At 37.7% G+C, this 13,620-nt stretch overlaps 2 protein-coding genes across 2 annotated transcripts in view; both read right to left on the reverse strand.

Moving 5' to 3' along the window:
* Positions 1 to 838: 838 nt before the first annotated feature.
* bcl2l10 (BCL2 like 10) lies at positions 839 to 5,136 on the reverse strand. The gene is made up of 2 exons (XM_016276672.1): positions 4,697 to 5,136; positions 839 to 1,578 (listed from the first exon to the last, which is right to left on the reverse strand). Exons 1-2 carry the CDS (start codon positions 5,102 to 5,104, stop codon positions 1,456 to 1,458), a joined length of 531 nt encoding a protein of 176 aa, XP_016132158.1. The 5' UTR covers positions 5,105 to 5,136; the 3' UTR covers positions 839 to 1,455.
* A 1,654-nt stretch (positions 5,137 to 6,790) lies between these two features.
* The window catches only part of gnb5b (guanine nucleotide binding protein (G protein), beta 5b), a 19,563-nt gene continuing 12,733 nt past the window's right edge, over positions 6,791 to 13,620 (reverse strand). Inside the window, exons 10-12 of the mRNA XM_016276671.1 lie at positions 11,841 to 11,889; positions 11,196 to 11,292; positions 6,791 to 7,071 (exon numbers count right to left, since the gene is read on the reverse strand). Coding sequence (XP_016132157.1) covers positions 6,806 to 7,071; positions 11,196 to 11,292; positions 11,841 to 11,889 — 412 coding nt within the window. The 3' untranslated portion in view covers positions 6,791 to 6,805. The remainder of the gene's footprint in view (positions 7,072 to 11,195; positions 11,293 to 11,840; positions 11,890 to 13,620) is intronic.

The raw sequence follows: 13,620 nt of genomic DNA on the forward strand, positions 1-13,620 counted from the left end.
CTGTAAGGAATTTTGGACTATATAGATAAGAATAAAAGTCTCTTCTTAACGCCAATTGACATTTTCCCCTCAAATGCTAAAATGTTAATACAGTACAACACACTGTGCTTGTCAAAAGCATGTGAATATGAGGTACACGACTGGCTGTTGCCAAGCATCTAGTCGCAACATTGTAACAAATGCGTTGTTTCATATCAAACAAGTTTGGAACCGCAAGGCGGGGTTAACACCGCAAAAGCGGAACAGGGTGCTTTGAGATAACTGAACATGCAAATGTGTTTTTGGAACTGATAACCGCAAGTAATAAAGATTTGGGTTAAATCAACCCACAATTTGGGGTTTATATGACACCAAGTTAACCTTGCTTTCTAGAATACCTCCAAGAAAGTGAAAATTTGGCCATCATCAATCATGCATGTGTGTAAAATCTAACTGCATTTAGCATTTTAGGTTTCAGAAGGCCCCTTTGTAGCCCTATAATGTGCTATTCCTGTATGCTTTATGTGGACTACTTGTCTAGGCACCTAATTAGAAACGCTGAGAATCTCAAGGGCTTTGTAATAATGCATCTTGTGGCAATTATGCAACAAATACTTGCGTTGCAAAATGAATTGTGCTCTGAAATTTCAGGACAACAAACATGTGGGCACTTACATATTAGAGAAGCAATCAGAAACAAACAAATTCTCATTTATATCATTTACATACAAAATAAAACCTTAAGAACAAAACTAAATTGTTTCACAGGAAAATTATTTTATTAAGAAGTTAATAAATAAAAATGCAAAAATATAATGTTTTGTCAATTGTTGGGAATTGCCTAAATAGTAATAATTTGTACTTAAGAGGTAAATAAATAAATTTACAACATAAACTTACAATGGGCAAAATATCACAGAGATGTTTGGAACCAAACAAGCTAAGCACCTTTAAAACAAATGCCTTCCAGAATGAAACTGAGAGACATCCCAAAGGTGTAAATGATCAAATGTAAACCACTAGTCAAGGCAAAAAGTGGTATAACAAAGAGAATCGCTCGGTTATTACAAAATATATGCATTTTGTCTCTAATGCGTTACAGTGGTTTCTGACACAACTGCGATTGGTGGGTGTCTTGTTTTCAGACCGAAAGAAACTTTACAAACAATAAACTCACAAACACTATCTAAACTAACATGATTTACACAGGAACAAGTGACAAAAGCAACTATGAAATAAAAAGCACGATGTTAGATATGCAAAGATTTAGAACGTCCATCCTTTTCTCCTGAAGGCCATGTGAAGAGTGTACAATCAACATGAATGACTGTTTGCTGTAATTACAGGCGTGGACATGGAAAAAATGTGCAAAGAACCTGAAGACCAGAACGGTTTTGACTTATAGCCATATGACAGAAAACAGAAAGCAGGTGTGGTGTGTGTGAGAAAGAGAGAGAGCGAGAAAACCTAAAATCATTAGCGTACTAAGAGAAAGGTTAGACCAGCTAAACCCACTCCTGCTGCTGCAAACAGTGCTGTCTTCATCGAAGACTCTTGGTTCAGCTGTCTTGCGGTGTGGAAAAACCTGCAGAAACCCTCCTACAAAAGACAGGACAGATCAGGATGAGATTCACATTTTGCTTCCCACACCCATATGATACAGTTAGATCAGTATGTTGGACCTCATTAGACAAAGTAGCTAAACTGTCAACAATATACAGAGATATTACATAATAGCACAGCCTGCGCTTACTCACTCGGAACATATGAGAGTATTACATAAACCTGCTCTCAGGAGGAGCGGCACATACATCTTTAACAATATTTCAAATTAAATATTCCTCAGAGCTGTGGATTAGTGGATAATGCACATGTTTGATACTCACATTTTCTCAGTTTTAAAATCTAGTGAGCTGCCTAACAAAACAGCATACTGTATACTGCTTTCGCCGAATGTTTCTGACATAATCCATGCACTCCCAACAACAGGACAAATGGAAGAGTAAAGGAACTCTAACTTTGACATGTCCTATTAAAACTTTTTCTCTCTGTACAGCTTTCAGAAGGATCCCAGTGTCAGGAATAAGCGGATAGTGGATTTTTAATACACGGCATCTTGGATCACGTCAAAAGATTTTAAGTTTGTTCAGAGCATTTGACTGCAGATTGTTTTTGTAAACAAGGCACAGTGTAATGGACAGTTCGCAAATAAACTTCTGTTGAAAGAAGCAGCAGCCAACCGTATTAGATCTGACAGCCGCTGCATCGCAAACTATAACTAAACAATTTCATAAAGCTTTGTCCGTAAATGGGTGTTGATGATTTTAGCCAATCATTTACCGGTAAGCCTTAAAGAAGCTGCCTCCTCCTTATAAGGGATCATTTCAGCCAAAAAGTAAATATTTTGTGTGTGTGGAAAAAAATCTTTATTAACAATATACTGTAAGTGAACCTCAAGGAACATATTAAAGTATATAAAGTAATGTCATGATCCCTTTAAATTTTAGTGCTCATGTGAGAGAAACAGGTTCGAATCTAGCCTGCAACACCCTTTAGACGGCTTCCTCCTCAGTGTTCACCCCTCTACTCTGACATTACTCTGGGCTCTACTCTGGTCTTTCTGTGATGTAGTATGCCAGTTTCAGAAGCTAACTGATATTTCATGGGTTAAATGTAGATATGACGGTTTCAGAAGCAGAAGGCAAAAGCACAGGCGTGTGTAACTGCTGTTTGTAACTGCCTAAGGACCCGAACAAACAGCAGAAGGCTTGAAGAGTCAGCCTGAGCAGCTGTCTTCAGACAGACACCTGCTGTACTGGTCAGAGTGAGTCCAGGTGCACTAGCTCACATTCATATGCTGCACAAACTCTGAGTGAAGCATGGAGATCAACCGTATGGTAAACACAATAGAGTAAATGGCTGAGTGGCCTTCGGCTCTGCTTTCAACAGCTGCCAAATAAAAGAGAAAGAAAAAAAATAGGCAAGAGAGACAGAAAGGGCTGCACCAGGCCTCTCAAACTTCATTCGTGCAAATACAAGCTGCTGTTTTCCTGAAGCCAGCACATTTATGATTTTAAGACTTCACTATGACATCACTAGTGACGTTTAAAAAGAGTAGACTCGCCCTCATGACATTCGAAATCGGTGTGACTTTCCATTGGGGAACACAAAAGAAGAAGTGCAGCAGGTACTCTTTTCCACAGAACAAAAGTGGAAGAGAGTGGACAATGTATTCCATATGACTTGTGCATGATACTCCAAGTCTTCTGAAGTCATACAAAAGCTTTCTGTGAGGAACAGACTGACATTTAAGTCGTTATTTGCTTAAAATCTTCCTCTCTGCCTAAGCTTATTCCTCTGCATTCAAATAAGGCACGTCTAAAATGGCAAACACTATTACTTCTTGTATATTAGTGATTTTATATGGCTTCAGACCTGAAATATGATGAACAAAAGATGTATAGACTAGTTTTATGGCACCTTTTTAAAGCTTGACAAATTGGTCCCTATATAATTCTATGGAAAAGAGCAGAAGGTTTGTGAAAATTCATATATGTGAGATTTTGCAGAGCAAAAGTTGGCATGAAATGAAAATTCTTGATCTTCTGGTGAGATAACAGACTTCTGTCTGGTGATGTATAATGGATTTCTCTTATCATTTAAGTTGTAGCTAGTCACATTTACCATTGTTAAGTGAATTTTCACAGGCAAAATCAAGTCATTTCAATAGGAATCCACACAATCGGGAATTTTCTGTGAGGGCAAAAACATTTTGCAACAAGTTCAAGCTGGTCATGCAAATTTGCCACGTTAACCAACAGAAATTTGCTTGATTTGAAAGTGACTGTGCTCCTTGCATTGCTACACTATTGACAAAAAAACTATGTGACTGCACCTTTACTACAAAAACATTAAGAGAATGGTCTTTTTTTAAGCTATAGAAAGTGCATTCATTAGACATGATCTTTAAAACAGAAATATTTCTGTGTTATACCACCCTACGGCTAACCCATTTGCATTTGACTGTGTTGACTAACATGTTCCTCAGAATCATGCATGTAATTACAGCAGATATCAGTCTGCATAAATAAACAACATCTCCTGGGGTTATTGAGGGTATTTAAAGTTGGAACTAGTATTGCTTTCATAGGTCAGTGCGCCTGGGAGTCTGAAGAACTGGACGCCCACACAGAAAAAAGTCCTTGGTGAGACATTTGAGAGCCTGTTTAAAAGTGTTTTAAAGAGCAGTTCTGCTTCCCCACAAGCATTCCCAGGATTCTTTGGCTTGTGTCACTCTCTAATTGACAAAAACAGGACGGCCACAAGAAGGTATAGCCTACACTGCACTACTCCAAAAACTAGACCAGCATATCACTGCAGCACATTCCAAATTCAGTTTACAATGTGCATATTGAAGTATACAGGTAGGAAAAGCTCAAAGAGATTGTGGTATCAAACACGGTAGAAAATAGGCTAGGTTTCGGAGAGCACAAACAAAAGATCAAACGATGCACTTTAAGCACCCACGCAGTCTCAAATTAAACCAGAACTGATGTAGAAAATAACCCTCACTAAATGTTGAAACTTGACAACTACACAGGGTCTTCCTACTACCTACACGTCAACGCTCTACTGCACAAACAAAAATATTATGGCTTTAAAACCATCATTTACCAGCATAAAGCCCTCTGCCCCAGTCTACACAGCTAATGCTTACCCAGCCTCCGTTTTCCACCAGCCAGTCCTGTTTTTCCCCTCCAAGGTAGTCAGCGATGGTCTCGGCCAGTCTCCGGGAGCACTTGGAATTCTCTCCTCTGGACAAGAGCTCACTAGCCAGCACTCCAGTGAAAGTAAAGATGGAGACCACCCTCCCCCAGTTCAGTTTCCCATCTCCCACCAGTTCCCTCATGACGCTCTGCAGACACTTGCTGGGATCTGATCCGCAGGTGTCCAGGAACTCCTGGGAGAGGGATCGGAATTTGGTTCTGTGCTGCTGCTCCATCTCTTTGGCCAGGTATCTCATGGCCTCTGCTGACTCGCTGGGAGGAGTCTGTTGGATCCCGCTGCAGAAGCTGATGTAATCTTCTGCCAGTAACAAAGTCTGTTCCCTCAACCAACAGGACATTTTCTAAAAACAAAACAAAAACAAAGGCAGGGTCATAATACATTAGACAGTTTTTTTTTTTTAAATATTAGAAATTGTGTTTATTACATGTCCACCACTTGGACATGAACATCAAACATGTTGAATTTATGGATGGCAATGTCCTGACCTATAATTCCACCCACAATCAACCTTTTATTTAATTCTTGTTTAAAGGGGTCATATGATGCGATTTCAATTTTTCCTTTCTCTTTGGAGTGTTACAAGCTCTTGGTGCATAAAGAAGATCTGTAAAGTTGCAAAGACTAAAGTCTCAAATCCAAAGAGATATTCTTTATAAAAGTTAAGAGTCAGCCACGCCTACCTAAAACGGCTCGTTCTAACACGCCTAACATACCTATCATCACTATGTGGGAAGATTTGCATAACGCCGCCCAAATGTTCACACAAAGGAGGAAGGCGTAAATTTTATTCTCGCTGTAATATTGTTGTTGCCGCCGCCGCCATGTCCTGAAGAGCTGTGTGCTTCGTTGTGAAAGCGAAACTACTTTGTTTGGCCTTCCAAAAGAGGACGATATCGCTTCGTGCTGATCCGTGCTGGTCGCTGAGGAAATACTTCAACTTCGCGCTGTCGATCGCCGGATCGGCTTTCACCGTGGACGAAGCGGAGTCCAGCCTGGGGTCGTCACATGTGGTTGCCGCAGGCATCACAGTATGGTAAGGGACGTAACATTTCCGTCACAAGCTTGAGGAATTCGGCCAATCACAACGCACTGGATAGCTGGCCAATCAGAGCACACCTCGCTTTTCAGCCCGATGAGCTTTGTAAAAATCGACGCGTTTCAGAAAGGCAGGGCATAGAGGAGAACCAGTAATGTACAGTATGTGGAAAATAACGTGTTTTTTGAACCGTAAACCACATAAACATTTCATTACACCAAATACACAAAATAATGTTATTTTTAGCATTATCATTCAGGGTAACCAGTTTTCATAATGTTTCCATTTTGTATCATTTCTTGTTGTGACGTTAGTTATGGCTAAAACCTATTTACCACAGTTTTATTAATAATTCATTTCAGTTCAGTTGTATGTCATTACAGGTTAATTCAAGCAAGCGCTTGCGTTCATGCGTCTATGCAGCGTTAACAGAACGCAGGTCAGTTCATAAACGGCTAAATGATTCATAATAACGGCTGTTACAGTCAGCGGCTGTTTGTTTGGGTTCGGGCCTTATATGAAAAAAAATTCACATTCTGATTCAACAACGTCCACCGTAAACCTGCTTAGTATTAACCCAGAATCCATATGAATGAGCTGAATAAGATGAAAACACAGCATAGCGAAATGAAAGGCAGCGCACACTGAACACTGAAACACAAAGCCGGCTACGCCATTTCGCACGAGAACACAAAGAAGCGAGCCAACAGAACGGGTTTTAAATATACGTTTTTCTAAATACGTTTCAATTAAGTCTGATTCTGAAAGGCATTGCATAATGTAATTGAGGAGATCAAACAGTTCAGTTCAAACCAAGATGATCACCACAGCGTATGATAATTCACAAAAGAGGAACAAAGAAGTTTCTATTCTTTACACCTTATGAAGTTTAGACAGAAAAGACCACGGGGAAACTATAACCTATGTTGCGTAATTCCCCTACTGCTCTCAAGGGACAGATATCACAGGATGGTGTAAAACACCTATAACCGCTGCCAGTCCCTACCATCTATAGTCCCTGATGCCAGTAAAGAGCAAAACCATGCTATACAGTATATTACGTAAGTCACTTTCCCCAGAGAACCTGAAGCGGACACTCACCCGCAAAGTGCTGTCCCAAGATCCTGAGCAGAACGCGGTCCCATCAGGGGACACTCTGACGGAGCTGACCCGATTTTCGTGGCCAAAGAGAATTGCCACTCTGGTACCTTTCAGGACATCCCAGACGTTAATGGTGTAGTCATTATATCCTGCAAACAGCAATCGGCCTGTGAAAGAAAAAACAGTATAGGAAACAAGGGAAAAATTTTGTTGTTTAGTATAAGACGAGTCACATTTACTTTATACAATACAGATTGTCAAAGCAGCTTCACATGAATAAACAGGAATATAACAGAAATGTTGCCAAATTCAGACCAATTTCGGCTCTAAGGCAGCTCTACAGAAGATAATACTGTCTCAATTAGTTTAATGTTGATTAAATTTAGCTCAATAACAATGTTGTAAAATTTATCAGCTATGAAGCAAACTCAGTTCAGTTATAAAGCAGCTCTGTAGTTAGTAGAGCTGATCAAGTCAGATCAAAATTCATTTAGTTCAGTTCACTAACAGTGCAAAGTTCATCAATTATGAAATGAGTTAAAGTCAGCTCTACAGAAGGCAATTATTTAGCTCAAGACAGTTCGATGTTGATTTATTTCAGTTCAATAACTTTCAATGTCTCAACGTTCAGAGTTCAATAACAGTGAAAAGTTCGTCAATTAAACAAATTTGATTCAGCTATAGGAAAAAAATAGTGCTGTTATCAAGCTCAATTCAGTTCAAGGTTTGCTCTCCCTCAAGTGTCAGTAGAGTGGAAATATCTTTTTTGTCTTATAATTGTCTTTTGTGTATTTAATTACATATATACTGAAATATTGTTCAGTATAAATCCACAGACATTTTAAATTTTCTTTTAATCACTCCTTTTTTGTCATTTGAAAGCTAGATTGAAGATTTAGGTTCTTAAGGCTTAGGTTTTTGTGGTACTTTTATGGACTTTGTTTAATATTTTTATAGCTTGCCACTGTCAATCCCCTTTTATTGCATGGAAAAAAGATTTTGCTAAACTTCTCCTTTTGGGTTCCACAAAAGTCATACAGGCTTGGAACAACATGAGGGTGAGTAAATGATCACATAACTGTCATATTCAAGCCTTCTATTATAACTTCTGCATGTTACATGTTTTTGAAGACTACAGTACATCTTTATACTCTTCTTGAGTAATATAACGGTCACAAGTCTACATTCCCTAATGAGACACATGTTAGACACATGCTATTCTAGCAAGTGTTGGTGTCACAGCTGAGGTAATTGCCTGTTCTCTCATTTGACTCTGTTGAGTAACATTCCTTGGAAACCCTGGGTTTCATTAGAGCAGATATTAACCATGTGTCCTGTGTACTAAAATAAGGACTTAAGCACCCTATATAGTCAATGCACTTATACAGTGCCTTGCTAATGTATTCATGCCCCTTAATTTTTTTCACGTTTTGTTATGTTGGTGCCTTATCTTTAACTGCTTTAAATGACTTTTTTCCCACATCAGTATACAGACCATACACTATAATAGTAAAGCAAAAAACAGCTTAAAAAAAAAAAAAACTTAAATGATCCCATTGCATAAGTTGAAATTTGGCTCAGGAGCATTTGTATTGCTTGTAGATGTTATTACACTCGAGTGAAGTTAACCTGTGGCAAATTCAATTGAATGGGTATGGTTTGGAAAGGCATACACGTCTTAATAAAAGGTCTAACAGCTGATAATGCATATCAGAGCAAATACTAAGCCCTGAGGTCAAAAGAACTGCCTGTAGAGCTCAGAAACAGGTTTGCATCAAGCCACACATTTGGAGAAGAGTTCAGAAAAAAAATCTGCTTCATTGAAGGTTCACAGAAGCATGTAGTGTCTGTTACCCTTAATGGAAGAAGTTTGAAACAACCAGGACTCTTCCTAGAGCTGGCCTCCTGGTCAAACTGAGCAACTGATGGAGAAGGGCTTTGGTTAGTGTGGTGACCAAAAACCTGATGGTCACCCTAGTTGAGCTAGTCTCCGCATAATCATATGTGGAGATAGGAGAAACCTACAGAAGGACAACCATCACTGCAACACTCCACCGATCTGGGCTTTATGGTGTTGTGGCAAGAATCAATCCTTTCTTCAGTGAAGACACATGAAAACACACTTGGAATTTGCACAAAAAAAAAAGCACGTCAAAGGAATATCAGACTGCAAGAAACAAGATTCTCTGGTCTGATGAACCTCAATTCCAAACATCATGTTTGAAAGAAACCAGGCACTGCTCATCACATGTAGAGTACCATCCCAAAAGTAAAGCAGTCTCATGCTGTGGGGCTGTTTTTCAGCGTTAGGGACTGAGGGACTCATCAGAATAGAAGACAAGCTCAATGCACCAAAATATTGAGATTAGCCTTAATGAAAACCTAGTCCAGAGCATTCAGAACCTCAGACTGGGCAGAAGGTTCACCTTCCAACAGGACATTGAACCTAAGCACACAGCAAGAGTTGATCATAGATTCTGATGAGTCCCTCAGAATGTCCTTGAGTGGCCCAGCCACAGCCTGGGATTGAACCCAATCAAATATTTCTGGAGAAACCTGAAAATGTGCATCTGCCCCCATCCAACCTGACAGAGCTTGAGAGGTGAAGAGGTGAGGAGAAGAATGGCAGATAATTGCCAAATGCTGATGAGCAAAGCTTGTCGCATCAAACAAAAAAGACTTGAGACTGTAAAGGTGCTTCAGCTAAATGTTTAGTTAAGGGTATGAATACTTATGCAATGTATTATTTCAGGTTTTTTTTTTTAAATAAATGTACGAAGTTGTGACATTTCTGTTTTTGTTTTGTCAATATGGTGTATGGAGTGTAGATTGATGTGGGAAACAAAGTCATTTAAAGCAGTTTAACATAAGGCAGCAACATAAAACGTGAAAACAATGAAGGGTTATGAATACTTTCGTAAGGCACTGTAAAAAGCCCTAGTAAAAACCTAGAGCAGTGTATGAGAGTCAGTGTATCACATGTACGTGAGATGTCAGAGCAACATGATGATCAATGCTCAGTAGAAGAAATAATTTACCAAACAATGACAATTCTGTCATCAATTACTCACCCTCATGCTGTTTCAAACCAATGTGACTTTATTCTCTTAAAACATAAAGAGAAATCTAGCTCTTTGGAATGCAATGAAAATAAAATGGATTTCGAACTTCAAAAAGCACATAAACTAATCAGTTAGGCTTCATGACACATACATTCGATGTCTTCTAGAGCAAGAGTATTGCTTTCGTGTAAGAATTAGATCAAAATTAAAACACAGTCCTCAAATGTCATTCTTATACATTGAGATATAACACAAAAAACATGTCACATCATGTTTGACATTAATGACGATACAGTCAAAAAAGATGGATGTTTGATATCAAATCTGGCATGACAGGTTTTTGAAGGGATAGTTTACCATGTATAACTTCCTGTAGGACTTTCTTTCTTCTGTGGAACAGATATTTTGAAGAATGTTTCAGCTGTTTTTGCCTATACAAGGAAAAGTCAGTGGGGTCCATAACAACAAGAGACCCCATTAACTTTCATTGAATTTTCATATTATTTTGTGTTCCACAGAAAGAAAGAAAGGAATACAGGCTTGGAACAACATGGGGTTGAGTAAATTATGACAACATTTAGATTTTTGGGTCAACTATCCTTATAATATGTCATATTTGAAGGTACAATCACTCAGTTGAGACTTGAGAGTTGATGTAAATTGATGTTGATGTTGAGCAGCTGATGTAAAGATTTCCAGTGAATAATGAGTACATTTGGTAACACTCTATTTTGATGGTTCCTTTATACACTCTGTTGACCATAAGTAACTTTGCAAGTACACGTCAGCTTATTCTAGTAACCCTAAGAGTCTAATACCCTACTAATACTATAATGCGAGTTAGTTGACATGTAGATTTAAAGGTACTTACAGTCAACAGAATGTCTAAAGGGGACCATCAAAATAAGTTGTAAGCTTAAATGTTGGTCTGTTGTCAAACAAAGATGTCATACAGGCTTGAAATATAGCAGACATATGGAGCATATGGAGCAAATGTATGATACTTTTGTGGCTGGTGCTTTTATGGTACAGTCCTCATTCAGTTTCAAAATATGAAAAAGAACACCTGGGGCATTCTCCTTTTGTGTTCAGTGAAAAAACAAAGATAATTGGAAATGCATGAAGGTGAATGAATGATTTTGGATAAATTATTACATTTATTCATATACATTTTTATTTTTATTTTTAGGTGAACACTCTGCTTTAAGGGCCTGTGTCCAATTTCTTACCACTGAGGGAAAAGTCCACACTAGAGGCTCCAAATATGATACTCTCTTTGGAGTAGATGGCAACCTCGCGGTCAGCTCGCAGGTCATACAGGCGACACTGAAACAACACAAAAGTACACAGTGAGATCAGTGTGAACCTACAGAGTCTCATTCATCGAGTCTCAGTGATCATTGGCTGAGTAACAGGTGACATGATCTGATTTGAAAACAAGGACACATTGCATGGACCTTGACCTGGAATAATGAGTACATTTGGTAACACCAAAAATGAAGATTAGCCTGCTAGACAGCAGACTTACTAACTCCTAAATACACGAACATCTATTCTAATACACTCTTGCACATAATCAGTCAACTGAGTATCTCTTAACCTAATTTGATCAACATTATTAAAATATCATCAAATCATTAAAAGACCATTGTGTATAATTAACCAATTATCAAGCCATTAATTTCAGTCTGGTTAAAGAGGGTGTGTGTGTAGGTGTGTTTGGAGGAGGAGTATTAATCAGTGGACACAGGGTAACAGGTTTTACACTATTGATTGTGAATCTTTCTGTCAATCCTTTGTAATCTTTGAGAAGCCAATTGATTGTTTTGAAGTGATATGGGGTAACTGGTGTGTTGTAATGTAGAAAAACTTACCGTAGCATCATCAGATCCAGTTGCAAAAGCATCTCCGCTAGGGTAATACCTGCATTCATATAGAAGATTAAAATTTCCATAGACAATTAAAGGGATAGTTCACCTAAAAATAAAAATGTTGTCATTAATTACTCACCCTCATGTCATTACAAACCCATAAGACCTTTGTTCATCTTCTGAACACAAATTAAGATATTTTTGCTGAAATTCGAAAGCTTTCTGACTCTGAATCACTGATGTAATATGAACTTTTTTAATGATATCCTTACTACCTTTCTGGGCCTTGAATGTATCAGTTGCGTCGCTGACTATGCAGGGTCAGAAAGCTCTCAGATTTCATTAAAAAATATCTTAATTTGTGTTCTGAAGATGAACGAAGGTCTTATGGGTTTGGAATAGTTTTAAATTTTTTAGTTAACTATCCCTTTAAAACACATAGACAACACTATGACTATGTTCACAGATTCCCAATTCTAACTCTTTCCTGAATGTTTTTGGTTTGTGAGCTTTTATCATTTTATCACTGAAGTATATGCTGTGCATACATGGCAAAAATGATGTAGCACCCTATTCTAATAAACAGGTTTGGCTATTTTAGCTTTGAACATTGGTAAAAAGTACGTCAAATCAAGCATACAGGCATACAATCTCCTAATATAAGCAATTTAGGTATAATTGGGATATTTCTTGTTTTGTCATGACACTGACTGTACCCCTATGTACAAAGAAAGGCCCATTTAGAAATGCTTCACTGAATCTGATGTGGAAGAACAGGTTTGCATAAAACCCAAACATGAACCCAAATGAACATGTGAATTGAAATGGCAACTGCAAGTCAAAACTCATATTCCAACATCAGTGCCTGACCTTGCTGATGCTCTGTGTGAAAGTGAATCCCCACAGGCATGATGGGAAATGATTCCCCGATGAGTGGAAGCTGTTATAGCAGCAGAGGCCAACTAGTGCCTATGGTTTTAAATTTAAACATTTAATACACATATGGGTGCATTTCTTGGATGACCACATACTGTGTCTAAAGTAGAGAAATGCACCAAACACTGAACACAATACAAATCTGAATAGTTAAATAATAACTTTCCCTCACAGTCTTACACTTCAGATAATACATGTGTGTTTGTTGCTTATATGCAGTACTCCAACAGTCTTTGCACTCACATTATTATTAATTATTATTATTATTGTTGTTGTTTTTGTTGAAAAAAAATGTTTGCTGTTGTTTTTTGTTCAATGAACAGCATTTATTGGAAAAATATATCTTTTGTAACATTTTCTTTACTGTCACTTTTGGACAATTTCATGAATTTGATCAATTTCACTTGTTTGAATGATAATATATCACGTTTTCCACAAAAATATTAGGCAGCGCAATCATTTTCACCAGTGATAACAATAACAATTCTTTACCACTAAATCAGCATTTTAGAATGATTTCTGAAGGATAATGTGGCACTGAAGACTAAAGTAATGGCTGGTGAAAATTCAGCTTTGCCATCACAGGAATAAATTACTTTTTGCAAAATATTATTTAAAAAATCTGTTATTTTAAATTGCAATAATATTTCACAATATTACTATTTTGATCAAATAAATGTAGCGTTGGTGAGCATAACAGACTTCTTTCAAAAACTTTTTAAAAATCTTATTTATTACAAACTAGGGCTATCAAATCGATTAACTGCGATTCATTCCATCCAAAATAAAAGTATGTGTATATATATATATATATATATATATATATATATATATATATATATATATA

This window comes from Sinocyclocheilus grahami, unplaced genomic scaffold (genome assembly GCF_001515645.1).
Source record: "Sinocyclocheilus grahami isolate Dianchi unplaced genomic scaffold, SAMN03320097.WGS_v1.1 scaffold105.1, whole genome shotgun sequence".
In the NCBI taxonomy this organism is placed as follows: Eukaryota; Metazoa; Chordata; class Actinopteri; order Cypriniformes; family Cyprinidae; genus Sinocyclocheilus; species Sinocyclocheilus grahami.

Coding starts and splice junctions, on each gene's coding strand:
- bcl2l10 (XM_016276672.1), bottom strand. CDS start 5,104: ATGTCCTGTTGGTTGAGGGAACAGACTTTGTTACTGGCAGAAGATTAC. Junction 1,579..4,696: donor TGGTGGAAAACGGAGGCTGG/GTAAGCATTAGC, acceptor TGTCTTTTGTAG/GAGGGTTTCTGCAGGTTTTT.